This window comes from Boeremia exigua (genome assembly GCF_020726555.1).
Source record: "Boeremia exigua strain MPI-SDFR-AT-0100 chromosome Unknown C7974scaffold_9, whole genome shotgun sequence".
Taxonomy (NCBI): Eukaryota; Fungi; Ascomycota; class Dothideomycetes; order Pleosporales; family Didymellaceae; genus Boeremia; species Boeremia exigua.
The window spans coordinates 505,817-530,643 of NW_025763526.1; the positions used below are offsets into that span (position 1 = coordinate 505,817).

General features: G+C 56.1%; 12 protein-coding genes across 12 annotated transcripts; 5 read left to right on the plus strand and 7 right to left on the minus strand.

The window, feature by feature from the left end:
* Window positions 1–377: 377 nt before the first annotated feature.
* C7974DRAFT_398888 (uncharacterized protein) lies at window positions 378–2,308 on the minus strand. The gene has a single exon (XM_046142358.1). It carries the CDS (start codon window positions 1,972–1,974, stop codon window positions 502–504), a length of 1,473 nt encoding a protein of 490 aa, XP_045994566.1. The 5' UTR covers window positions 1,975–2,308; the 3' UTR covers window positions 378–501.
* A 332-nt stretch (window positions 2,309–2,640) lies between these two features.
* On the plus strand, window positions 2,641–4,158 carry C7974DRAFT_398889 (uncharacterized protein). The gene is made up of 2 exons (XM_046142359.1): window positions 2,641–3,207; window positions 3,253–4,158. Exons 1-2 carry the CDS (start codon window positions 2,937–2,939, stop codon window positions 3,933–3,935), a joined length of 954 nt encoding a protein of 317 aa, XP_045994567.1. The 5' UTR covers window positions 2,641–2,936; the 3' UTR covers window positions 3,936–4,158.
* A 224-nt stretch (window positions 4,159–4,382) lies between these two features.
* C7974DRAFT_398892 (uncharacterized protein) lies at window positions 4,383–5,114 on the minus strand. Its single transcript, XM_046142360.1, has 2 exons — window positions 4,541–5,114; window positions 4,383–4,492 (listed from the first exon to the last, which is right to left on the minus strand). The coding sequence occupies exon 1, from the start codon at window positions 5,085–5,087 to the stop codon at window positions 4,698–4,700; it is 390 nt and encodes a 129-aa protein (XP_045994568.1). The 5' UTR covers window positions 5,088–5,114; the 3' UTR covers window positions 4,383–4,492; window positions 4,541–4,697.
* Window positions 5,115–6,927, minus strand: C7974DRAFT_398893 (uncharacterized protein). The gene has a single exon (XM_046142361.1). It carries the CDS (start codon window positions 6,801–6,803, stop codon window positions 5,439–5,441), a length of 1,365 nt encoding a protein of 454 aa, XP_045994569.1. The 5' UTR covers window positions 6,804–6,927; the 3' UTR covers window positions 5,115–5,438.
* Window positions 6,928–7,703: 776 nt separating this feature from the next.
* On the minus strand, window positions 7,704–10,638 carry C7974DRAFT_226221 (uncharacterized protein). The gene is made up of 5 exons (XM_046137278.1): window positions 10,414–10,638; window positions 10,038–10,364; window positions 9,906–9,991; window positions 9,764–9,859; window positions 7,704–9,710 (listed from the first exon to the last, which is right to left on the minus strand). The coding sequence occupies exons 2-5, from the start codon at window positions 10,282–10,284 to the stop codon at window positions 7,917–7,919; spliced, it is 2,223 nt and encodes a 740-aa protein (XP_045994570.1). The 5' UTR covers window positions 10,285–10,364; window positions 10,414–10,638; the 3' UTR covers window positions 7,704–7,916.
* A 649-nt stretch (window positions 10,639–11,287) lies between these two features.
* On the plus strand, window positions 11,288–12,796 carry C7974DRAFT_226269 (uncharacterized protein). The gene is made up of 2 exons (XM_046137280.1): window positions 11,288–11,527; window positions 11,576–12,796. The coding sequence occupies exons 1-2, from the start codon at window positions 11,495–11,497 to the stop codon at window positions 12,719–12,721; spliced, it is 1,179 nt and encodes a 392-aa protein (XP_045994571.1). The 5' UTR covers window positions 11,288–11,494; the 3' UTR covers window positions 12,722–12,796.
* On the minus strand, window positions 12,797–14,523 carry C7974DRAFT_226259 (Alpha/Beta hydrolase protein). The gene is made up of 4 exons (XM_046137279.1): window positions 14,302–14,523; window positions 14,177–14,250; window positions 13,889–14,100; window positions 12,797–13,765 (listed from the first exon to the last, which is right to left on the minus strand). The coding sequence occupies exons 1-4, from the start codon at window positions 14,409–14,411 to the stop codon at window positions 12,872–12,874; spliced, it is 1,290 nt and encodes a 429-aa protein (XP_045994572.1). The 5' UTR covers window positions 14,412–14,523; the 3' UTR covers window positions 12,797–12,871.
* A 122-nt stretch (window positions 14,524–14,645) lies between these two features.
* C7974DRAFT_226292 (glycylpeptide N-tetradecanoyltransferase-like protein) lies at window positions 14,646–16,838 on the plus strand. Its single transcript, XM_046137281.1, has 3 exons — window positions 14,646–15,664; window positions 15,714–16,494; window positions 16,544–16,838. The coding sequence occupies exons 1-3, from the start codon at window positions 14,970–14,972 to the stop codon at window positions 16,739–16,741; spliced, it is 1,674 nt and encodes a 557-aa protein (XP_045994573.1). The 5' UTR covers window positions 14,646–14,969; the 3' UTR covers window positions 16,742–16,838.
* A 1,366-nt stretch (window positions 16,839–18,204) lies between these two features.
* On the plus strand, window positions 18,205–19,870 carry C7974DRAFT_363416 (putative L-fucose-proton symporter; the record flags this gene model as incomplete). Its single annotated transcript, XM_046139758.1, has 5 exons — window positions 18,205–18,372; window positions 18,419–18,540; window positions 18,588–18,813; window positions 18,863–19,068; window positions 19,120–19,870. 5 exons carry the CDS (start codon window positions 18,205–18,207, stop codon window positions 19,868–19,870), a joined length of 1,473 nt encoding a protein of 490 aa, XP_045994574.1.
* A 104-nt stretch (window positions 19,871–19,974) lies between these two features.
* C7974DRAFT_458015 (Alpha/Beta hydrolase protein) lies at window positions 19,975–21,285 on the minus strand. The gene is made up of 3 exons (XM_046146073.1): window positions 20,978–21,285; window positions 20,762–20,927; window positions 19,975–20,711 (listed from the first exon to the last, which is right to left on the minus strand). Exons 1-3 carry the CDS (start codon window positions 21,063–21,065, stop codon window positions 20,015–20,017), a joined length of 951 nt encoding a protein of 316 aa, XP_045994575.1. The 5' UTR covers window positions 21,066–21,285; the 3' UTR covers window positions 19,975–20,014.
* A 665-nt stretch (window positions 21,286–21,950) lies between these two features.
* On the minus strand, window positions 21,951–23,434 carry C7974DRAFT_464854 (uncharacterized protein). Its single transcript, XM_046146279.1, has one exon. It carries the CDS (start codon window positions 23,162–23,164, stop codon window positions 22,445–22,447), a length of 720 nt encoding a protein of 239 aa, XP_045994576.1. The 5' UTR covers window positions 23,165–23,434; the 3' UTR covers window positions 21,951–22,444.
* Window positions 23,435–23,490: 56 nt separating this feature from the next.
* On the plus strand, window positions 23,491–24,452 carry C7974DRAFT_426316 (Rpp20 subunit of nuclear RNase MRP and P-domain-containing protein). Its single transcript, XM_046144515.1, has one exon. The coding sequence runs from the start codon at window positions 23,528–23,530 to the stop codon at window positions 24,404–24,406; it is 879 nt and encodes a 292-aa protein (XP_045994577.1). The 5' UTR covers window positions 23,491–23,527; the 3' UTR covers window positions 24,407–24,452.
* Window positions 24,453–24,827: the final 375 nt, after the last annotated feature.

The window sequence follows — 24,827 nt, forward strand, 5'->3', positions numbered from 1 at the left end:
TTGGTGCTCGACACGTGTGCACTAGAAAGTCAGAGCCGGTGCGGTTTTAAACGGTCCGGATGCGGGACGGGGGATGCTGGTGTGCGGGTAAAGGGTCTACGGGGGATGACGTGGGTGGGTGTTGAGGGTGCGCATGCTGGGGGGTGGATGGTGGTTGTTAGGGCGTGTGGGTTGGCGGTGAGAGGCTCTGGGTCTCGAAGTGTTGGGAAAGGACGGGCGAGATGGGTGAGGTGAGGTGAGGTGAGGTAGGGTAGGTGAGGCGAGGTGAGGTTGAGGGTTGGTGGGGAGAGCGTGTGGTGTCGACGAACGTCACGACAACGCGTCACCACGCTCACGGCTCGGACCATGGACCATGGACCATGGACCAACCTGTCTTTCGAGGCTGATTCCAGAAAATTGCTTGCTACCAATAGAAAACAGTGTGGTATACTATAATAGATATACGTGATGTACTTGGGTATCTCATTCTTCATTCATACTCATACAAGTCATTTACACCCACTACGCCGGCAGACTCTTCCTCGGCCGCCCAGCAACACTCTTCCTCTTCTCCGCCCCAGCGCCCACCCCACCCATTACCACATCTGCGGTCGGTGTTCCCGCGCTCGGCGTCGCATGGCCGCTTTTGGTGGCTGCATCGACTTCCGTACCGCCCTTGGGCAGCCGGAAGGCGAGGTAGGTGTCCTCTGCGCGCCGGCACGTGTCGAAGACTTCTTCCATGTACTTCTCGACGACGCTCGGCGGGCGGATGGCGCGCGGCAGGGCGCTCTTGACTTCGTGCTCGTCGGTGAGGACGAGGACGGTGACGGGCTGGTAGAAGTCGACGTCTTTCATGTCGTTGCGCTCGTCGAAGTCTTCGATGCGCGGCGGAGCTACGTACGCCGGTGCAGGCGGTGGCGCGGGCGCGGCGGTCGAGCCGGGTGGTGCGGGCGGGAAGGGTGCGTCGGTGGCGGGTGCAGCTGGAGTGGGCGTTGGTGGCGGCGCTGGTGTTGATGGCGCCTTGTCTGCAACGTCGGGCTTCGGCTTGAGCTTGGTGACCAGGAAGCTGAACTTGGCGCCGGAGCCGTTCGGTAGCCACTCCATGAAGCTGTATGAGGGGAAGTAGAAGCGGTCGCCGTTTCCTTCGACAAACTCGAACGTGAGTGGGCGATAGGTTATCCGCGGGGGTGGCTGTTGGGCGTAGTGCGGGGGAGGCTGCTGGTAGTACGGCGGCTGGTAGTTCTTGACGGGATATGCGTTCGGAGGGTGTGGCCGTGGTTGAGGAGGAGGCGGTCGCTGCTGTGTCTGAGGCGGCGCCGGACTGAAGGGCTTCGGCGCGGGTGCTGGAGGCTGCTGCTGAACAGGCGGCGCGGGTCGTGGAGGTGTAGGTGTCGGCGCTTGCCTCAGTGGAGCAGGAGCCGGCGAGGCCGCGACTGCAGGCTGTTTCGCTGGCGCTGGAGACGCCGATTCCTGCTTGGGAGCAGCTGGAGTCGAGGGTTTCGGCGCTGGAGTCGAGGACTGCTTCGGTGGTGCTGGAGTCGAGGACTGTTTCGGCGGCGCGGGGGTCGAGGACTGTTTCGGCGCTGGAGACGCAGACTGCACAGACACAGGCATCGACGGCTGCTTGGACGGAGCAGCAGGCAGCGGCATCGGGGCCTTTGCCTTTTTGTTCTTCTCCAGGATCTCGGTCAGCTCGTTGATGTGGGTCTGGAAGAACTCGAGCTGGGCCTTGCTCGCGGCGCCGGCGGCCACGATCTTCATGACGGCCTTGAGCTCGGGGTCGGTGCCGGCGCGCGCGGCGAGCATGTGGATGACCGGGTCGGGGGCGGGCGTCGACGCGGGCCCGGGGGCGGGCGGTGGGGCGGACTTGGGCGGCGGCGGGCGCGACTGCGGCGGCTGCTTGGGCGGATACGGCTGGTTGTAGGGCTGGTACTGCGGGTGCGGGGCGTGCTGGCTGTGGCTGGGCCAGGCGCCGTACTGCTGCGGCGGCGGCATCTTCTTCGGGGCGGGGCGGCTGCCCTCCTTGGGGGCGTACAGCTTGATGGGGAACGTGTGCGGCTCGATGACCAGCTGGGCGTCGAGAGTGCCGATCTGCGGGAAGTTCTTCTCGATCTCGCGCTGGCGGGCCTTGCCGGCCTTGTCGGCATCGGTGCGCTCGGCGACCTTCTTGGGCAGCGTGTACTTGCGGTGGAAGGTGCGGAAGTTGACGCCCGACACCCACACGGCGCGCGACCGCTGCAGCGAGGCGCTGAGCACGCCGCTCTGCTGGATGTTCTGCCACTCGGCAGCCGGGAGGTGCAGCGGCTGCGGCGCGGGCAGCGTGGGCAGCGGCAGCCCGTCGACCACCTTGAGCGGCAGCGTCTGGCGCGGGCGCTGGCCGTCCACGGGGGTGCCTGGCGTAGCATCGCGGGCGGCGGTGCTGGGCCGCTTGCGCTTCAGCGTCGACTTCTTCGCAGGCTTGTCGGCGGGCGTCTCGGGCGCGGGCGGGGCGGCGTCCTCGCGCGCGCGCGCCCTCGTCGACCGTCGCGGCTCCGTCATGGTGGTGGTGGTCGCATCGCTGGCCGGCGAAGCGAGATGGAGAATGACGCGCTGCGGGAGCTCCACCACGCGCCGCGCTAGCCTCAATATCAGATCAGCCTCTGATCCACCCAAGTTACCACCCTTGCAATTGCGAGTTCAGATTTAGAGCCTGAGAGGACGCGGACATGAGCGTGGGTATGTGCGGTAGAGTTGCTGTCCTGCCCGGTGCCGTCGCTGTCCTGCGCGGGAACGGTGTCCGACAGGCCTCTGTACGCCCGATCGGGCGCCTCATCGTGAAGGCGCACGGCTGGAGATTACTCGCGACATTGTCACAAACGGCATGGCCCTGACGACCCCGGCCGCTCAGGCCCTAATAGCTCGTCTGCGCCCGAGGACCATGCTCGATCCTCTCTCCACGCCAGTTTGACCCGCTCACCATGCGCGCGCTCGTTCGACTTGTGACGGCTCTGGCCTGCTCCACCGCTGTCGCCGCCGCCCAATGCTACTTCCCCAACGGCAACGCTGTCGACTCGGACACGGCCTGCAACCCAAATGCCCTCGTTTCTGCGTGCTGCTACGACAACCAGGCGTGCTTGTCGAACGGATTGTGTGTGTCCGACCCTCACGACCCTGTCAAAGCGCGTCTGCACCGGGGCACATGTACGGATGAAAATTGGAAGTCGGGGAACTGTCCGCGCCAGTGTCTAGGTACGATGGACTCTGCTTCTCGCGTATAACCGCTGACCCTGGCAGACATCGACAACAACGGCGTGCCCGTGTACAGCTGCAACTCCACCACCACCGACTCGTACTGCTGCTACGATGGCTGCGACTGCAGCGCCGGCTCCGCGTCCGAGGTCTTCACCTTCGCCCAGTCCCCCGCCGACGTCTACACCCTGACCATCATCGGCGAATCCTTCACCCAGACCCGCACCTCCACCGCCTCGTCCTCCACGAGCACCACCAGCGCGTCATCAGGCGCCTCGTCCGCACCCTCCAGCGCCCCAGCCTCCGCCAGCGCATCCCCCTCGACATCATCCCCCGCCACCGCCGCCACAACAACCACCACCCCCGCCCCCCTCGAACCCGCCGCCAGCAAACCCAACACCACCGCCCTGGGCGTCGGTCTCGGCGTCGGCATCCCCGCCGCCGCCGCCCTCGCCGCGGGCATCTTCTTCCTGCTGCGCCGCCGCCGCAACCGCAACCCTTACGCGCCGCCGTCCGAGCTCGCCGCCGACGAATACGCACTCGACCCGGCGCCCAGCACGAAGTACGGTCACATGGCGGAGGCGGAGGTGCCGCCCGAGTCGCCGCCGGCGATGCACGAGCTGGGCGGGCAGATGAATGAGAAGCCGGTTGAGTTGCCGGCGCCGGTGCCCGAGCCCGTGGAGTTGGAGTCGCCGCGGAGTCCGGGGGGGAGGGGGCGCGTGGGTTGAGCGGGGGGTGTGATGTGCGCTGGAGGCGTGCGTGGAATGGACAGAGATGCAGGCAGATGCAGACGCGGATGCGGATGCGTCCCAGTGGCGCGAGGTCTTGCGCTGGACGATAGCGGAGAGAGCTGCACGGCTGCAGAATCCAGATACCCACCTTGCAATAGGATACCCACCTAGACCCAGACAGATAATTCAATACCTACCAATCCCATCCAGACCACTCACCTCCCGTTCACACTTCCCAGCCCTTCGATGCCGCTCTTCGCAACGAGCCCTGAAAAAAAGTCTGTCGCGGCCACACTATCCATACATACCCGCCCCCAACCCAGGCCAACGAATCGCAACACCACCCTACCCAGACCATCTCGCCACCCGTTTAACTTTCCGTCTCTCACCACCATCCCTCCGCCTAAAACCGCCGCTGCCTTTGGACCCGAAAGACGCGCCTCTACTCCACCTCGCCACCAGCGACAGTAAGTATCCCTCCTACCACGCGTCTTAGATGCGCTTCTATAGCCCTCTCCTATCTCAAGCCGCACCAAGAAACCGAAAACCCAAAAGCTAGTAGGCGAGCAGGCCAGTAGGCGCGTAGACTAACAGACTAGCAGACGCGATGGGATAACGCATAAACACGCATCCACGCCGTCCCTTTCCCGTCCTCATCTTCGCCATTGCGCGATTACGCTATTGAGCTGTTGAGCTGTTGCGTTGCATGCATGGCCTATCTTTAGACCTTTAGACCCACGCGGAAAGGCTGTGCAATACCTATTGTACACTAATACCCTGGGCCGACGGGTGTGTGATCGGCCGCGTGCCGTGCGGCGTGCAGGGGAGTGCTGGGTATACCGTGGCGAAGGGTCTGGCGAGAAGGGGTGGTGGAGTGGAGTGGTGGGGAGGGCCGGAGACAGGTACTGTTTCAGCGCGAGGGCCTGAGGCGGGGTGGGTTGTGAGGGGGGCAGTATCGAGGAATGGGGGAGGAGGGGCTGTGGAGTGGATGGTGAGAGGTGAGAGGTGAGAGGTGAGAGAGGGTGGTGGGGATGGATGTGCTGAAGTGGTGAAGGTGCGAGTCTGGATCTGGAAGACGGTGGTCGAGTCGTTAGGCGCGGCGAACACCCACCACCCGCCCAACCCAAGACTGGCTAAAAACCACCACATCACGAAAAGGAGGGAAGCATGGTGTGAAGTATGCGTATGTATATCGTATAGACTCGTGTTCATATCAACATAACCCAGCCCCTGGGTCCTATCCCCATCCCCTTCCCTCCCTGACCAACACCTGCAAATGCAATACCCGTTCTCTCAGCGAGCAATCTATCTACTCAACATCAACAATCCAGGTCGCAGACCCTGTCATCCCCTGTGAAAAAAGTAAAAGCGAGTGACGAGAAAAAGTTTCCATCCACATCCACATGTGTGTCATTATCATAAAACGCCGTGTTTGGTGCGCTGTCTTCTGCGCTGTCTTCTGCGTTGTCCGTCTCCGAGTGACCGAGCACAAAAAGGTGCTTAGTGCTTGTGCACGTGGCCGATGAAGCTGCGGTTGCGGCGCACAATGCGCCCGTTGTAGCCGCGCTTCGCGATCGTGCCGTTGGTGCAGGTCGTGCCTGCGGCGACCGCCTGCCACACGACCTTGCCGCCGTTGCAGAGACCGAATTGGCTGGGGCCGTTGCACACGACGGCGCCGTCGGTGGTGCAGGTACCGCTGCCGCCGGCCGAGGGCGCGGTGGTGGGCGCAGGGGCTGTGCCGGTGCCGGCAGCGGGGGCGCTGGCGACGGGCTTGGTGGCCGAGGGGGCGCTGGCAGCAGGCTTGGAGGCGCTGGGGGCGCTGGCGACGGGGGTCTTGGAGGGGGTCGACGGGGTGCCGGTCACGGTGACGAGCGTGGTCTGGGTTGACGCGGCGACGGGCGCGCTGGAGGCGCCGGGGGCGAAGATGCCGCCGGCGGTGCCTGAAGGAGCAGCTGAGGGTGTAGCGGCCGGGGGTGCGGCGGAGTAGCCAGGGGCACTGCCAGCAGCTGAGGTGGGAGCAGCGGCAGCTGAGGTGGGCGCAACAGCGGCTGAAGTTGGTGCGGCGGCGGCAGAAGTGGGAACAACAGCGGCAGAGGTGGGAGCGGCGCCAGCAGGAGGAGTGTACTGGCCATCGTTGCCGGCAGATGAAGGAGCAGCAGAAGCGGCAGAGGAAGCGGGAGCACCAGAGCCAGCAGGGGCCGAGGGGTTAGCAGGTGTACCAGAGGCGCCGCAGCTGCCTGTAGGAGTCTTCAGGTCATTTGTACCGCCCATTTGGACATTAGAACCGGCGTCGGGGAACTCAGTAGCGAAGTTCTGGGGGCTCGTGCAACCCTCACCAATGTTGGCCTTGAACATATCGGGAAGAGCATCGAATGCGGTAGTGTCGCTAGCACCGCCAGTGACCTCAATTGGAGCACAGTTCATGTACAGCTCAGGAGCACCAGACATCTTGGAGAACCAAGTCCATGCGAAGGTGGCCTTGCCATTGGGAACGCTGTCGGGAATTTCGAATTGGTATGAGTTGGTTGTGCCATCAACACCAGGGCAGCCACCCTCGATGGATTTGATGACCTTGAACTTGGAGTTCTCTGTTGGCTCAGTATCGGTAGTAACGGAAAGTTGGCAGGAGCCACCGCCGTGTACCGCTGTGCCCTTGAAAGAGATGGTCTGCTGCTCGCCAACGGCCATGGCGTTCATCTTGGTGACCGTGAAACCGAGCTTGGACTTGCAGGGGAAGTTCTCGGCGCTGATAGGATCGCTGGTGATTTTGTCCGCACTGAAAGGTACAGGCGACTCCATGGTGATGTGAGCATTTGTGTATGCGCAAAGGGCGGCAGTCGCCAAGATGATTGATCGGAGAGACATGATGATAATTGTGTGTAGAATACCTTCAAGGTGATGTGATAAAGACTGTGGTGTAGAATGAAAAACGACTAGTCCAGCTAGTATGAAAGAGAAGAAGGAAGATGAGGAGAGGGTAGAAGCTGCCGAGAGAGCGTGTTGTGTGATGAGGCCAAGAGGGAGGCTCTGGTAAACGTTTATATAACATGTCAGGCCGCATTGCTCTCTGCCGCCACCACGTTGACAGAGCGTACTATGGCGATCCCCTAATCAAACGATTCGTCTAGACGATGACAGTCCGACGTAAGACAATAGCCTTGAAAGACGTGGACAGCCCCACAACGGCCAGCGTCTACTCTGTGAAACATGCGGTCTGGGTATGACCAAGCCTGTGAGCCAAAGAAAGACCCGTAGCCTCGCCGGGTTGGCGCAGGTACATCATGCGTCGTCGCCTAAAAGGGAAGGCCTTAAAGGCCGAGGGCTGGAGGTTTGCCATGGCTCGTTGGCCGGCTACAGGAGAAGTTTCGTTTCTAAGATCCGTAAGGTTGATGATTGGTTGCGGAGCTGGGTCGCTTAGCGGGCCGAGAGATCTTCCGGACCCCTGTGTTTTGGAGTGTCGCAAATCCACCGCCACAACCCCTGCTCCAGGTGGCCGATTGGACAGCCGCTCCCTCTTCTGGTAGACCGTCTTTTGCGGGATCCATGCTTGCATCCACAGCGGCAACAAAGCTTGACTTCTGGAGCAAGGCCTAAGGGTCTGTCACATCGAGTCCTGAAGAGCAAACAGGACTGGCTGTTGCGAACCGCTCGATGCCGATCGTGACTTCTGTCATACATCAGGTCTGTGAACTGCGGGATACGCATGTTCCTTGCTGGTCCCCGTCAGACTGTCGCCTTGTTTCGAGCTCTGGTCCTACCAAGCAACCCAAAAGAGATTCTTGGTTGCAAGAATCATTTTAGCGAGCTAACAGCAGAAAGGTCCATGTGGCCCCTGAGCGTCTAGTTGATGCTCGAGTATGTGATTGCATTGTGCGCAGCCGCAGTATCCAGTGCTGCGCCACAACAAGCGGATATTAGTAGGACCGGAACAGTATGATCCATTCATGCAACTCTCGGAGTCTCGGGCGTGAGCCACAATTAGCAGTAAAGGCGTCCACGCTCCAAGCTCCGCAAAGGAACACCTGCTGCGAGAGCAATGTGGCCAACGTCGTCATCTCCACGTACGTCTCCGATGCAGACCTCTACATCCTTTAGTAGCCTTGCTCTTTCCATTCCGTCTAACATGGTACCGCCCTTAGGAATACCGAGCCACGGGTTTTCATAAGTCATACTTGAGACGAATCCAAACATCTCGGGCCCAAGAGTTCTCCTCTTAAGCACGACAGCAACCATCCCAGTGATCAGGATGGAGCTAGACGATACAAGGAGTAAAACCATCCAAGCGAAGTTGCATACAAAGATTTGCATACTTGTTGTCGCAGCAGCAGTAGTAGTTGCACCAAGAAATGGATAATCCAGACCGCTGACGGCTGTTTGGAATTTGGTGATCCAACTTTCAAAAGTATGTTCGGTAGCCGAGAAATTTGCGGGTAAGTATGTGTTGACGTCCGTGACTGGTAGCGTATCTGGACCGTACGCGGACAAGTTGCCAGTCAGACTACCAAAATATCCCGAGGGTTGTAACATGACTTGATAGTATGTGTTCAAAACCAAGCTGAATCTTTGAGAAAAGAGCTCGGGTGAGAGATCCGATACGTTTGCGTAGATGTCGTTTGGCCACATTTTCTTTGTGCTCAGCGCGTAGGGATATGCGGACGTATTCATCATGAAAAATTCCGTAGGACTTGAGCCTTCGTCGAACTTGATTGCCGTGGGAAATTCTTGAGCCATTGCTAACATGAGGGTGATGCTCTCCAGCATGGTGAGGGCATCCGGCCGAGTGTCTGTCAACGATTTCCTTAACTTGTTGACAGCGCAACTGCTTCCGGTACACACCGCCGAGGCTTCGACGTGCCGCTGAAATAACGAACAATTGGTAATGCTAAGACCTTGGGCTTCCCCTCGTATATCGATACCATAGACGGATGCGAATGTCAGCTGACGGGGAGTCTCGCGCTCGGCCACACTTATACTCGACTGGTTGTAGAACCCCACATAACTGTCCAATCGAGCCTGGTAGAGTTCGGCGTCTTTTTGGTCGTTGTAATAGGCCAAACGAGCCAGATCCCGAGGTGTATCAAGGATGAAAGAAGCCCTGCCTAGATAGGGGTCGAACGGTTGCTCGCTTTTTATGGTTTTATCACGCCAGATACGTCCAGGTACCATCTCATTTAGCTTGCTATAGTTCGTGGAAGTTGGGTCATTGGTACCATGCAGTCCAGGATACGGCCGTTGTATGAATGGGTTGCAGCTCACTGTGAGGTAGTTGTACTCTACTGTAAAATTAGTGCTTGCATTGCTCGGTATCCCAGCAATGGGGACTCCGACAAGCGATGCATAGTCTTCTGGTACGAACTCTTTCGAAGATACGTCGATCCATCCATCTTGATCTGATGTGGATAAGTTCAGAGATGTCAGACTCGGTATTTTCATGTTGCCCCATAAGTCCTGTGGGCCGATCTTGGTTGACAGTGGGGCCATGAGAGCGGCGTTATACAGACTACCAGCTTGAGCAGACCTTCTATCGTAGAGTCCTGAGGTAGTGATACTGTAAGCACCGGCGGCCGGACCGGTTGTCATGTAGCGTAGCTTGGTCGATGTGATATCCGCATGGTTGCCTCTCTGCATCAAACGAAGAGATGCTTGACCACCTAATGGCGACAAGGCCCACAGGAAGAGCAAGTTTGCTCCAACAATGGTAATTCTTTGCATCAGCAGTTGGCTTTCGACTGTGCCCCACACAGATTGACTCGCCATCAGCATCTCTAGATTCTATCCTCTCGTTAGTCTATACATCAGATGAGGGCCCTCAGAACCTGACATACGCTTAGTTTTGTTCCTTTCTCAGCAAGGTATCGAGCTATCATCTTCATACTTCTTCCACTGATTGCCGCGAAAATGATGGGGAACATTGTTGGACCCTGTTTTTGTAAGCAGGTAATTACTACACTTCAACCTGCTACTCACCAAATCCATAGCAAATTCCACCTTGCGGCCGAAATCGTTGTCTTTGGTTGGTTTACCGTTCAAGGTCGCGGCGGCGACGGCAAGCACTGGAGATGATCAGCTGGCTTCCATACTTATTCCTCGGATACATACGAATAAAGTAAACAGGCAGTAGAACAAGAATAATATCGCCGATGCCGTAGAAGAAATTGAGCCATGTGTGATTTCTAAGAGCTCTGCCTTCCTCAGGCCAGCTCGGCACGTGCGTGACGGTGGTTTGCCATTGTTTTGACTTTGCGGTTGAACCTTCTGTTGGCAACTGGTCCATGCTTCCAGTAACCGGTGATAGAAGAGCTTGGTGTTGGAGTGGGTGCTCGCGTGAACTGGTGTTCGTGGCCATGGTTACTGACGCACGCTCTCAGGGAATGTTGCACTGTGCAGGTGTGACAAGTGCCTCATTCGCAACGAGCGAACCCGCGACTTTTGCATGGCGTCAATGAGGCACAGCAGCAGCGAATCCTCCGCTTACCGCCAGGCTTTCTTGCCATGAGAGCGCGCTTCCGATAGTGCTCGCCAGTTGACGCAGCGTTCTCAGCGAATCATTTCGCTTTGGTGCGACGACAAGCGCCGGGACGAGCCTAAGTGGAGTCGTTTCGGCCCGCAGTGTGGCTGGATCTGCATACAGTTTCTATTTTTTGCGTTGCATAAGTCCAGATGTATCCTGAGAAGTCAAGAGTGCACCAGCTGGTGAAATGTGGGAATGGACGAGGACGGTGGTTCTCGAGAGTCGAAGGAGATGGTGGGGCAGTTGATGGGGAAGGCGCGAAGTCATGTCACGCTAAGAGTCTGAAGACTCCTGTCATCAACACCTGGAAACAATCAACGTTCCTTTTTGCGAATCCAAATGCGCCTCTTGGCTTGATGCATACATCGAATTTCCCAGCCGGCACGCCTTATCTGCCCCGTCATGCCACAGCTTTGGGGGCCGACCTGCAGCATTTTGAGCGCTTGGCGCCAGCATCCTGCATAAGCGCCCTCCATGCGATAGGCGCGCGTGGCTGTACCTGCCCCACACCTCATACCAATTGCGACCAAGACTGCAGAACCCAACGTTCATAAGGTATTTATGCGTGATTCCCACATACCTACACACCTACTGAGACGAGCTGCCGTATATGCTGACCTCGTGATGTACCAGCCACGTAGCTACCAGACCCGAAATAGGACCAAAGTCACCGACGATCTGAATGTCGAATTTTGAGATCAGAGCCGCTAATGTATTTCCCTACTGTGTAGGTTAAAGCCTGGTTAGAAGGGAACGAGTATTGGCTCGAATACAAGAGAAGGTTTTGGCTACGATTTGAGTTGTGGCATGTGATCCACTGTCCAAGACAGCGTGCACATGATGCGCTCGTTGAACGCAGCGTGCACATGATGCGCTCGTTGAACGCAGCGTGTGATGAGGACAGCCCACGGGTCCTGCCCTCAATGTTGACAATGTGATTCAGGCAAGATAGATGCCCGGCTGCAAAGCTGCAATGGACTTTAGCTATGTTTTGCTCTGCTTCCACTTCACCATTGCCTACTGAACGATCTGCTGTTCATTCACCATGACTGAACGAGCTGAAGCCGCCGTCGAACCAGTACATGAAGTCCCTAGTGAATATTTTAACCTGAGCTGACCTTTTCAGGGTGCGCTACAAGACCGGGTGTTCGTGTTTTCGCTCGTTGGCGTTTTGACGGACGTCTTGGGATCCGCGAAAGACTTGTACCACAGACTTAAACAGAAGTCAAGCTCCGACGACGAACCCGATAATCACAAGAATACCGACACCAATAATACCCGGGACCGCCGAGACTCGCACTCGCACGTCATCGAGTCGCTTGGGCGCCATGTTCGATGGGGCCTCGACAGAAGAGCAGAGCACCATAGCGACAGCGAAGACGATCTAATATGCAACGCCCCTGTGCAAGTTCTGTCTACATATGAACGCGCATATCGCAAGCTCGGCGAACAATATGCACGTGGAGATGACGTTGCAAAACTCCAGTTGCAATCGCAAATCATCAAATTGCAACAAGTTCTGATCAGCATCCACCAAGATCTGGTGATCAGCAACTACCTCACCATCTCTTCGTCGCACTCGCAACTCATCCACCTTGTCCAAACAGTGCGGACCACCCGGGCAGCAGCTATTCAAGCACTCGATTTGCTGTACCAACGCATGCTGGCACAACCTCCACCAAAAAAACCAGGAGTGGACCCGCCGATGCCAGGAGGCTTGCCCTTACCTCCCCGATCTCCACATAGGAGTCAGAGTAACAGCTCCAGCTCCTCAGACACATCCGTACCAGTACCGTCTAAGCCTATCGTAGACGATCCAAAGCCAACGCCAAAGCCAACACCAAAGCCAACACCAAAGCCAACGCCCGATCCTTACCCCATTCCCTACCCTAATCCCAACATCAACAAGCTCTTCTGCCGCTACGCCCTCGATCTCCAGTACAACACGCACCTCCCCCTTTCAGCCAACTTCGGCCGCGACGGCAACAGGAGATGTCCACGCTGTCGGGCCTCCATCGCCGTACGGCCCCGGAAGGCGTGGGAACTCATCATGACGACTCGTGGACGGCATCCCAGGCGCAAGAGATTCCTAATAGGAAACGTTTTTGTGGTCAAGTGCCATCGACCTGGTGGCGCGTTTGCGTGTGTCTTGTGTGCGAAGTATGGCGATGCGGATACGGTGTGTCGCTCGATTGCGGCGTTGATGGAGCATTTGTGGAAGGAGCATACCTGTGAGGACCTGGAGAAGGATGCTGATATTGTGGTTTGTTAGGTGGCCCCTTGAATTTTGAATTTTGATACCCAGATTGCGTTGGTTCCGGTTTGTATTTGCAGTTTGAGCCGCAATATGTTCTCCTTAATACTCGTACCATACACTCGTTCTCTGAATACGATCACGCAATCCTCCAAGCTACTCATTATCTTACTCAGTATCCAGTCCAACACCCCTCTCTGCCCTCGCCTCTACAGCCTCAAAAGCCCTTCTTACTGCAAGACTGACCTGTGTCCATCCAACAACCTCATTATGCCCACCGTACCGCACAATCTCCATTTCACATACTCTCTCTCCTCTCGGATCTTCAACATTCTTGTACGCGAAAGCACCCCTCTTCACTCTTTCAGCACCATGAATACTCCTACGTTCCTCTCTTGCGCTCACACCCTCCTCTGCCAGCATCGTGGACTGAAGAGGCTGGAACAGCGCTTCAGACTGGCGGAAGTCGATATCCTGATCATTGCGTGCATGCAGAAGCGTCAGCCTGATAGGCGTTTTGGAAGCAGCGGTGAGAGTCAACAGGGACCGGAGACGAGGGAGCGTTCGCCAATGGTCCACGATTCGTGAGAGCAGAAACTTGGCAATGCGCTGGTAGCCGCGTAGGGGGCGGATAATAGGGACGATGCCACCGATCTTGTAGGTCTCAAGCAGAGTTGTGAGATCTCGGAACGGAGCCACAAGAACGATACCTGCAAAGCCAGCGTGCGACTTGGGAAGCGGCGAGATGTGCTTCATGTCTGTAGGTAGATCCGATGATGATGGGTCTGCAAAGTAGAGTGCCGAAGCGGCTGTCACGGCCGTGCCTAGACTCTGACCGAGCAGTACGGTGCGTGTTGATGGGTGGTTGAGATCAGTTTCGACGTAAGAGAGTATCGAAATCGCATCCGTAATGAGGCCTGTCTCTGTGGGGAGATAAGGTGGGTTATTGAGCGTAGAGAGCCCAAAGCCGCGGTAGTCACATGTAAGAAGGTGAGTGCGAGGAATGCCAGAGATTGAGCGATAAGTCGACGGACGCCATCCTTGTGCCAAATGGCCTGCATTCTGTACATTTGTTAGAAATTGTAGGTGAAAATGTGACGTGTGTGTTTGAAAGACATGAAAAGACTGGTCTGATTTGTACAGACCACATGTATGATAACGAACAGACACAGAGGGCAAACTCACACCATGGAAGTTGACGACTACTCTCGCCTCGGGATCCGCTCTCAATAATTTCTCACTGACTGTTCCTTTGAGCTCATCGACGATCTCCCCATTTGTTGCACTCATGGCCAACTGTTCCTCGTTCTGCAAGTAGACATCCAGGGGAAGCACATGCCAACAGAACAGTCGCTCGTCGTCTGCTGTCTCTAGCCAGAAAGGCTGAACTTGGCCCTCTTTGAACTCTCGTCAGTTTGAAGCGTTCGGTCATTGCGGAAAGCCTGAAGTAAGACTGAGTTTTGGGAGACTGACTGGCGAATCCGAATTCTTCCGGATTGGAGACATTATGCCAAAAGTTTGTGTTGAGCTTGTGTGCGTACAGAGCACTATAAAGTCCAGTCAGCTTGACCCAATTCATGATCACAGTCCCGACTTACTGTCGCTGGATGGTCGGGTTGATCAACGCTATCAGGAAGGCGGCCCATATCATGCCGAGGATAGCTAGTGACCAATAGGCCTTGATGAAAATTGGCTTGAGTGCAGCCATTCTGCGCACTACGAATCGATATCCAGGAGAAGCAAAAAGGGAGACCTCTTAGAAGGTCAAGCAAACATCGACGAAGTAATCGTGCAGACGAACAGGAGACGGGACGATGAAGTTCGAGATGGCTTGAGATAACTCCAGTTTAGACTAGCTCGAATCGGAAGGCGCCGAGATGACTAAACTCTTGTGTAAACAACAAATGGAACATCAAAGCGATTGGGATTACGTTGCAAGACATTTGGAGAGATTGGTTATTTGAGGTAGTACGATTAGTACGTGGTGAATTTGACATCATATGCATTTGACCTCGAAAGTTCGCTTGTGTTATTGACTACGTTCTGTCTGAGTATTGAGGCTCTGCCATTTCAGATGAGAAGCTGCCGAATCTCAGCTTGCATTTGAAGCTCCTACTAGTCGGCCCCAGTGCCGTCGGCCTTTTGGTGTTGCTGTCCTGATGACAGAAGGCGGAAGCGAGGCATGCGGTAAGACCCCTCCTAGCCCCACCTTCCACAATTACCTGTTCCTAGGCAGCTCCTAGAACTACACAACAACACCTTCGCCATGCCTCAGGAAGCGTCCAAGATCGCCGAACCCGACACCACCGCCGCTGCAGCTGAGGAGGTCATCGCCGAATCCAGCAAGCCAGATGACGACCACGAATTCGAGGACGAGAGTGGAGACGAAGCTACAGAAACGGTAGAAGGAGGAGAGGGAGCTACAGAGAAGAAGAAGAAAAGCAGGAAGCGCAAGATCAAGGATGCAATCGCTGGAAAGGGAAAGGCATCTGCGGCCACAGATTTGAATGCGCCGGCTGCTGGACAACTTGGCAAGGACCAGATGAGCATGCTGCTGGACGCCAACCCTGCGCTGAAGAACCAGCTCATGTCCAAGGCGAATAATAAGGCTGAACTGGAGCAGATGATCAAGAAGCTCAACATCAACGAGATGCTGACTGGCCTGGCACCCCAGGGCGCTACAAAGGACATGGCTGATCACGCGTTCTGGAAGACACAGCCCGTACCGAGCTTCGACGAGATGGCCTCAAAGGACCGCATACCAGACGGACCCATCAAGGAGATCGATATCGAGAGGGTGGACAAGAACCCTAGCCCAATGTACCCTGGCTTCGAGTGGGTCACTATGGATCTCGAGGACACAAAGCAGCTTGACGAGGTCTACGATCTGCTCACGAATCACTACGTTGAGGACAAGGACGCTACCTTCCGCTTCAAATACTCTCCATCTTTCCTGAACTGGTGGGTTCATCTTATCACGACGACATAACCTAATGGCTAACCTTTTCAGGGCTCTCAAGGCGCCTGGCTGGAAGAAGGAATGGCACGTCGGTGTCCGCGCAACAGCTTCAGGCAAACTTGTTGCGTTCATCTCGGGTATCCCCATTCAGCTGCGGATACGCGACAAGGTGCTCAAGTCTTCGGAGGTCAACTTCCTCTGTGTTCACAAGAAGCTCCGCTCGAAACGACTTGCTCCCGTCCTGATCAAGGAGATCACTCGCCGTTGCTACGTCGAGGGCACCTTCCAGGCCGTATACACTGTTGGCTCCCTTCTGCCTACCCCTGTCGCCACGTGTCGCTACTTCCACCGCGCACTCGATTGGGAGAAGCTGTACGATGTTGGCTTCTCGCCTCTTCCGCATGGCAGCACGAAGTTGCGCCAGATCAACCGATACAAACTACCAGATACCACATCCACACCAGGTCTGCGGAAAATGGAATCGAAGGATATACCTGCCGCGCTTGACCTGCTGAAGCGTTACCTTGCGCGCATGGATATGGCCCAGGTCTTTGACCAGACCGAGTTTGAGCACTGGATCTGCCCGAGCGAAGAGCCGAAGGAGCAGGTTGTATGGAGCTACGTGGTTGAAGACCCCAAAACGCACAAGATCACAGATTATTTCTCCTTCTACAACTTGGAGAGTACAGTCATCGGAAACAAGAAGCACAACACCATCAAGGCTGCGTACCTCTTCTACTACGCAACCGAGGTTGCGTTCGAGAAGGACGACGGAAAGTTGAAGACAACGCTCAACTCGCTGATGAGGGACGCCTTGATCATTGCGAAGAAGGTAAGATGCATTCTTACTTGTCGTGCACACGCCATACTGACTCGAACAGGCCGACTTTGACGTTTTCAACGCCCTCACTCTTCTCGACAACCCGCTCTTCCTCGAGGAACAGCGCTTCGGAGCTGGCGATGGCTCACTTCACTACTACCTGTACAACTACCGTGCATCACCTATCACGGGCGGCATTGATAGCAGGAACCAAGCAAGTGTCAAACACATGGGTGGTGTTGGCTTGACTATGTTGTAGGGCGCCAAAGTCAAGATAAAAGATGGTGAGATCAGCATAGAGATTAAAACCCGAAGCGAGTAAAGATCGCTGGTGAGTTCGTACCGATTTGTAGCGCTCGACCAGTACCTCAATAAGACAAGGCATCACACACTATACACTACTAACACAACCCGACGACATACCTATCGTATCCCTGATTTTTCTGCAAGCCATGTTGCGATGCCCAGCCCCTCAACATGGTCGCAGTCCGCCTGCTATGTGGAGTCGCAGTAACCCCAGCTGGGGTATTCCCCCATGGGCACGCATCAGCAACACTGAGGGCATGACGCTATCGATGCGGCTCAACGATATTCGGAGTGGAGCATTTTCCGGAGGCAGAGGTTTTGCGAGCAGTGATTCGGTGAAGCGGCTAAGCGCCAAGGACATCAGGTGCGCGTGAAAGTGGAAATGCAGCATAGCAAGCTTGAAACAACGATGCTTGGTAGTCCGACAATCTTTCCGCGAATATTCTCAACCAGAGTCAAGACCAAATCAGTACCAAGGCCGACATCGATCAGGCCTGGAGTTGCTTCATTGGACGGCCAAGCCTACTCCAAGGCCTTGACATGGTGATATCTGCGCACGGATCACCACGCTAGATTGAGGCTCATGCGGCAAGGAGCCTCTTCAACATCACTAACCAAGCAAATGAGCGATTTCTTGCCGGCCTTGCCAAGTGATTAGCAGTAGAACGCCATCTGACCTTCTAGCGTTTTACGGTTTTTGGATCTAGTTGATGAAGAAATGCATGTCTAGCTTCAGTATGCACTGCGCCCCGCAATGGCAGCTTACCACGGATCTGCCGGAGCTACGTCAATTCACATCCAAAGGCCGTGTTGTTCGGAGGTGGTTCTTGAGAGTCATGTTGCGAGACGAGACGGGATACTATGACGATGATCTGGTATACATAAACTTGTAACGGATGCCGAATCTAGCCGGTCAGGGGCCTTGCGATACCTACAATTTCGAACACATTACAGCAGTCTAGATACGTTCGAAGTGGAGCAGGATCCCCTCGTGGAGTACCCCAAGGCACGCCGTCACATCCCACACTCCACGGCCTCAACCCCATGTATACAGTAGCGCCATCTCAACGCACTAGAGGTGTATCATTGGCCGAGATGACCACCTAGTATGTGGATTTCTGGGTAGCCTTGCCGGATTAGTGTCGCTCAGGTAGTTCGCTGGAGTAATAGTGTTTCGGTCCGATTGCCTTCACAGAGACGCGGCTCAAAGGCCAAGGGAGTACTACAAGGGCACATCTTGTTGGCAGCTTGGGAGCAGAGCGGGGCTAGGACTAACAGCAAACAACCACAGCTGATGCTCGGCACTTGATCTGTATATAATCGCCATGGTGCCCGTATGATTTAACCAGCAGTGTGAGCTCAGTGCGATATCTTTAATCTTCATAGCTTCGTCGTGTCCAGAATTATCGCGACACAATGGGCAGATTCAACTTTGGCAAGAGCGACCCATCGCCGGTGGACGACAACGTCGAGCGTCGACCATCAGCAGTCGAGGCATTGGAGGATGCCACCCGGAGGAAGAGCGTTGACGACCATGTCGTCACTGGCGCTGGCGAAATCACAACCAGACAGTCCATCATTCCCGTATGTCGACCTCTCAACTCGAATCTGTAGTTGCTAACACTGTCAGGTCTCGCTTGTCACCGTCCTCTTCTTCATGTGGGGCTTCGCCTACGGCCTCCTCGACGTCTTGAACAAGCACTTCCAGGAAACGCTTAACATCACTGCTGCACAGTCCTCTGGTCTGCAAGCGTACGTATGCAATGTCTGTGCCATGTTATCAGTGCTGATATCCGCAGTGCCTACTTTGGAGCCTACTTCATCGGCCCGCTCACTTACAGTGGTTGGATTGTCCGCAAGTTTGGTTACCGATGGACGTTCATCACCGGTCTCTGCATTTACGGCGTGGGAGCTCTGCTATTCTGGCCCAGTGGTGTTCAGAGGTCGTTCGGTGGCTTCTGCGGTTCCATGTTCGTTGTTGGCTCGGGTCTGAGTACCCTTGAGACATCTGCCAACCCGTTCATTGTGAGTACGCTCAAAGACGTCGTCTGTGGGTATGTACTAATCGCGTCAGGCTACTTGCGGTCCTCCTAGATGGATGGAACTCCGTCTCAACTTGGCCCAGGCCTTCCAGGCTATTGGTAGTGTCGTAGCACCCGTCCTCGCGTCCTTCGTTCTCTTCAAGAACGTCAACAACGACAGCCTCCAGTCTGTACAATGGGTGTACCTGGGCATCGCCTGCTTCGTCTTTGCCCTCGCAGTCGTCTTTTTCTTCGCTCCGTAAGCATCACGTCTCCCTTTCCCCATGCCCTCTTTACTAACACTCCTCAGCATTCCCGAAATCACAGACGCCGACGTCGCCGCCCAGTCCGAGAAGACGGAGAACGTCACAGGCTACGTCGACAAGCCGTTCCGCCAGCAGTACACACTCTTCTGGGGCGTAGCAGCACAGTTCTGCTACGTCGGTGCCCAGGTCGCCGTTGCGGGTTTCTTCATCCACTACGTCACTGAGGTCAAGCCCACTCTCACGACCGCTGACGGCTCCAACCTCCTCGCTGTTGCCCAGGCACTCTTCGCTGTCGGTCGTTTCGTCGCGAGTTTGATGATGAAGTGGGTCAAGCCCCGCTGGATCCTGCTCGGCTTCCTTACAGGCTGCGTGATCTTCATCACCGCCTCGATCCCCACTACCGGCGACACTGCGATCGCGATGCTGTGCATGGTGCTCTTCTTCGAGTCCTGCATCTTCCCTACCATCTTTACGCTGAGTCTGCGCGGTCTCGGACGCCACACCAAGCGTGGTGCTTCGTTCCTCGTTGCGTCTGTCTCTGGCGGTGCTGTCTTCCCGCCCATGCTCGGCGCTGTGGTTGATGCGCGTAACACCCGTGTTGCTATGGCGGTACCTCTCGGTGGCTTCCTGATTGCGTATTCGTTCCCTGTCTACCTTAACTTGTTTAAGGCGAAGGAGCTCGATGCGTTCAACGAGTCCAAGGTCGGTGTTGAGCAGACCCCGACTGACAAGGATATCGAGGCAGAGCTGTTTGAGGAGAAGGCTGGAGGCGTTGGGCGAGTGGAGAAGGTCTAGCAGTCTCCATGCGTCAGCCTTAAGTTCGCTGGTGCTTCGTAATAGTTTGATGAGTTGATATCCCACATAGACCACGATGAACGATAACATGATTTACACACTGATTCTGAACAAGTGTCACTTGATTACATATTTAGATCGCTCCTAAAACCGAGCAACCACATCCAGCCCCAACCCTTCCAACCCTCTCTTCTGCTTCAAATCCGCACATATACCCATCCGCGAGAGATACCACCGATGAGCCTCAACATCCGTCCGCAGCCACGCCGAATTCCCCTTGAACAGATTGACCGCCCCATCATACACCTTGACATCCCCCGTACCCACCGCAGCCCCATTCTTCACCCCAACATAGTACTCCGGACTGACATGCACATAGCCCATCGCCACCATCGGCATCCGCGGCACCGGATCATTCCAGTGCGTGACCCTATAGTTCCCCCCGCTCTGGCCGGACACGTAGGCACTCAGCACCGGCCCGCCGATGCGCGGACTGCCGAACGTGTACAGCGCGACGCCGAGCCCGAGATTGCGCAGCTGGGTGGCGGCAAAGGCCGCAATCGCGCCGCCGAGCGAGTGCCCCGTGACCGTGATCTTGTACGCGGGGTAGTTGGCCACGGCGGCTTTAACGGCGGGTACCACGGTGGCGCGCGCGTCGAGCCAGGACTGCCAGAAGCCGGCGTGCGCGGTGCAGGAGGTGCATAGGTCTGTGGGGACGAGGGCGAAGTCGAGGTTGGTGAGCCAATTGTCGATGGATTGGGAGCCGCGGAAGGAGACGACGATTTGTTTATTGGTGTGGTCGGTTGCTACGAAGCCGGTTACGTCGGTGATGGTTTCGGTTCTGGGGGGTGTGAGTGAGGTCGGCTACTGGGGCAGGAGGGGATGATGTACCTGCTGTATTCGAGCACTGTTGCTGAGTCTGCATCGTCCACGAGCGGGCAGTTTCCTGGGCCGCATTGGAGTTGGTCCCCGGGGGAGTTGAGGTTGTTGGAGCAGTAGGCGGCGGAGGCGTATTGAGACATCATTCTGAACGTTTGTAAGAGATTGTCGTCGATTGCTGCTTATATTAGTATGAGAGAATATTAGTATTTGATTGGATCTGCCTACCTCTCTTCTCAGCAGCGAAAGGAGCGGCATTGCTGAGCAGAGCATTGAACAAGATAGTAAGAATGAGTGACGAGAAAGGAAGCTTCATGACTAGATCCGAATGAATGTGAGACTCAAATACGCTCCTCAAGAAGCGTGTGCGACAATATACTCTTGAACCTTACAATTCCCGTCTTCCTTAATTTGACAGGCGGATAAGTAGTATTAGCGTCGTGATATTCCGCAGAGAGCGCAAGGCGAAATCCGTTGTTGCAAGGACCCAGTATCGAACCTAAAGCCACGCGACGCCGCGTTTTCCATTCAAACCAGGGATAGAATAGAAATAGAAAGATCTATTGGACAGACGGTACTGTCCGCAGCTGCGGCAATCACCTCAAGTGTCCGCAGGAGTGTTGAGTTCGGACTCCTGATTGGTCGATGCCCACAAAGTCCGGCGTCTAACTGGCCACCGTCTCGGCAAACGTATTGTGTGATAGTGACTGGCGGTTCTCCGTTCCGGCAGTTTTAGACGAGGATAGAAAAATGTAGATGTCGGAAAGGAGGAGAATTACTGCGCTTCTTCTTGAGAAGGTGGGAAGTCTGGCGCTTAAACCAAGGGCCAGGTGCTCATATCGGCGATCATCAAGAAGTACAGCTCCCCTCCCCTTGGTACTATACAGCTCTACCTTGAGTGTGCATGTATCTAAGGAGGGCCAGACTCTATATACAAAGTTAGTAAGGAGTACTCGTGAGGGGAATTCATGCGGGATACTCCAGATCCATGGTACTGCTCCTTGACCAGACTATCCGAGCCACTCAGAGAGGTTCTAGATTCATCATATCGTCACACCTATGCTGTCATAGACGTAAGATAGACTTTGACAAGAGGTTACCTGCACTCCGACCTACCCTATCACCTACTATAGGTAGCTTAACAGCGTTCACACGTAAAACCCTTGACAGCAGAGCTGCTCGCATTGTTAATTGGAAGGATGGGGACCCGTTCGTTTTTTCATGGATTGTAACAAGGTTCATAAAGATCGATGAAAATGAAACTCTCGACATGCTAAGGAATTGTCACCCTTACAAACCTTCTGCCGTGCTGCCCAAGACAGGGTATCAGTAGTTGAAAGATATGTTTTTCTTAAAATTGCCCCAATTACGCTGCCGAACAACCTGCAAATCTGTTTCAAAGAACAGTCGCCCTTTCTACCTGCTGTCATATCCCTGCAGCTAGTGATTCTCGGTCGAGAGTGGTAGGGTTCTGGTTCTGTTATTACTAGAAGGCATTGAGTGTCTCTCCCAACAACGAGGATACAGTGTTGTTGACTGTCCAGCGACGTTAGAGGCTCTTTTGCTAGATAGAGAATTGGTCAACAGTCAGACTGTTATCCGTTGATGTTGATGTTCATGATCATGTTCCGGTACCAGGACAGCTCATTCGTAGGTGGCAGACCCGGTGGAACCATCACAAAGTAGAGTTTCTGTTCACACCTTCAGGTACTCGGCTACCTCCTCTTCGCCAGCCCTCTCCACGCCCTCAACCCCCAGCAGCCGTGCCGTAATCTCACTCACATACGCCTCCCCCACCTCCTCCACACTCTTCCCCTCCACCCCCTCCCTCTCAAAACTAGTCGTCCGCTTCCCCTCCAGCCCACACGCCACAATCCGATCAAACCACCACAAATCCGTGCCAACATTCAGCCCCACCCCATGACTCGTCACGTTCCTGCGCATATGTACTCCGACCGCCGCAATCTTATCATCCGGGCTCGTCCACACGCCCGTATGCTCCGTAGTCATCGCCTTGATGCCGAAGCGCGCACACGTCGCAATCAGCGACTTCTCCAACAAACACACGTAGGCGCGCGGCGTGAGCTTGTGCGCGCGCAGGTCGAGGATCGGGTACGCGACGAGCTGGCCGGGGCCGTGGAAGGTGGTCTGGCCGCCGCGCATGGCCTCGACGAAGGAAGCGCGGCCGTCGGCGCGGAGGAAGGCTTGTTGCGGCGCCGAGACGGTGCCGATTTCGCGCCGCCCGCAGGTGTAGACGGGCGCGAACTGGGCGGTTATGATGTGTGGGCTGGGGGCGGGCGCGTTGGTGGGCGGCTTGGAGGCGAGGAAGCGCGCGACAAGGGATTCTTGGAGGCGCGCGGCGGTGGTGTAGGGAGTGATGCCGGGGAGGTGGATGTGCCGGAGCGTTTGCGCCATGGTGTGCTGTTGCGTCTTGATTCTTTCTGGAGGGAGGAGAGGAGGGTTCGAAATGAATTGCGTCGACGGCCGTTGGTATCCGGCCTAGGCTTGAGTAGCTCTTATGGGGATGGCATTGTGAAGTGGCTCTGCCTTGCTAAGAAGCATAGAGTTCTGCACAGTTCAGCAGATAAAGACATCTCGTACTCTTCTGAAAGAAGAATACAAGATATCTGTACGTGGACATCCAATGCAATGCGTAAAGGTAAGAGGGTATGATGCAGACAGCTTTATCGATAAGGAAGAAAGTAAGCTGCGAACGCGCCTCCAAAATAACAACTCAAACATCTCTCTCTCAGCACACACAACCCAAAACCGCCCACCATGCCAGCCCAAAAGCGCACTCGCAGCGGCGACCCCAAGCCGCAACCCAAACCTCCCTCACAGCAACCAACCACCACCCCAACGACCGCAACTCCACCCTGCGCCCAACCCCAACAAGCCGCACCCACCACCACCCACCCCACCCCAAAACGCATGCGCACAAGAGCCAACCACAAGAACACCTACGTCCCACACATCCGCGGCCCGCGCCCACCCCCACCACAACACACCCCGGAACCACGCACGCGCGGCCCCAAACCCGCGAAACCCACGGCCATCCAGAAGCGCCCGCAGCTGCCCCCAAACGCCACGCTCACGAAACGGCCGCTCCTGCGCCCCGCCATCCCGCGCCCCGAGGCCGCCGCCGCCGCGCCCAAGGTGCTCTACGTGTCTGCGGCGACGCCGTTCGTGGCCGCGTGTAAGCGCATTCGCGGGCTGCTGGCGGGGATCGAGCGGCGGGGGACGCAGGCCGCGGGTGCGGGGGAGGGGCGGGGGAACAGGAGGGGCAGGGGCGGGAGTAATAGTCGCGGTGGAGGCGCGCAGGGGCTGCAGGCGAATGGGCGTCTGGACGCGGCGGCCGTGGAGGCGAGTATTGCGCTTGCGGCGGCGGCGGGGAAGAAGGGGAAGGGGAAGGGAGTGGATGCGGGACGCGGAGAAGAAGTCTACGTCAAGGCGACGGGGCGGGCGATTCCGCGGGCGCTGGAGCTGGGCGTCAAGTTCCAGGGCGAGAGCGATTGCCGGGTGCGCGTGGAGATGGGGAACGTGCAGGCGATTGACGACGTGGAGATGGGTGGCGACGACGGGGAGGACGACGAGGATGTGCCGGAGACGCGGATACGCATGCTGAGTACGGTGACGGTGTGTATTGGACTGGCGTGAGTGGACATCACTACGAATTAAGATACCCATAGCAGCGAGGTGGACCAAGGTGAATATGTATCATTGAAGAAGAAAGCGACCCCTTTGTCACACACAGCCAATCTAGCTCCAAAGCTCGTCGTAACAAGCCCTCCCCGATGCTTCCTTCGAGCCTCCATCATCCAAGACTCAAGTAGATAGTTCGTGATGTTACAAAGGAAAGATTCGCTTGCTGATACAGTGAATGGTGAGGCACGATGCCCGGCAGGGTATGAAGTATGAAACCCGGCAAAGGAGGATGTCCGCAGGAGATAATACCCGTGTGGTGCCTCTAGGGCTGCCATCCGATCCAATCCGATTCAACTCGAACGCCAGCCAAATACCTAACAGAATTACTAACGCCTCCGTATGCCCTTGTGGAAGACCCATGGCAGGTCTCCAG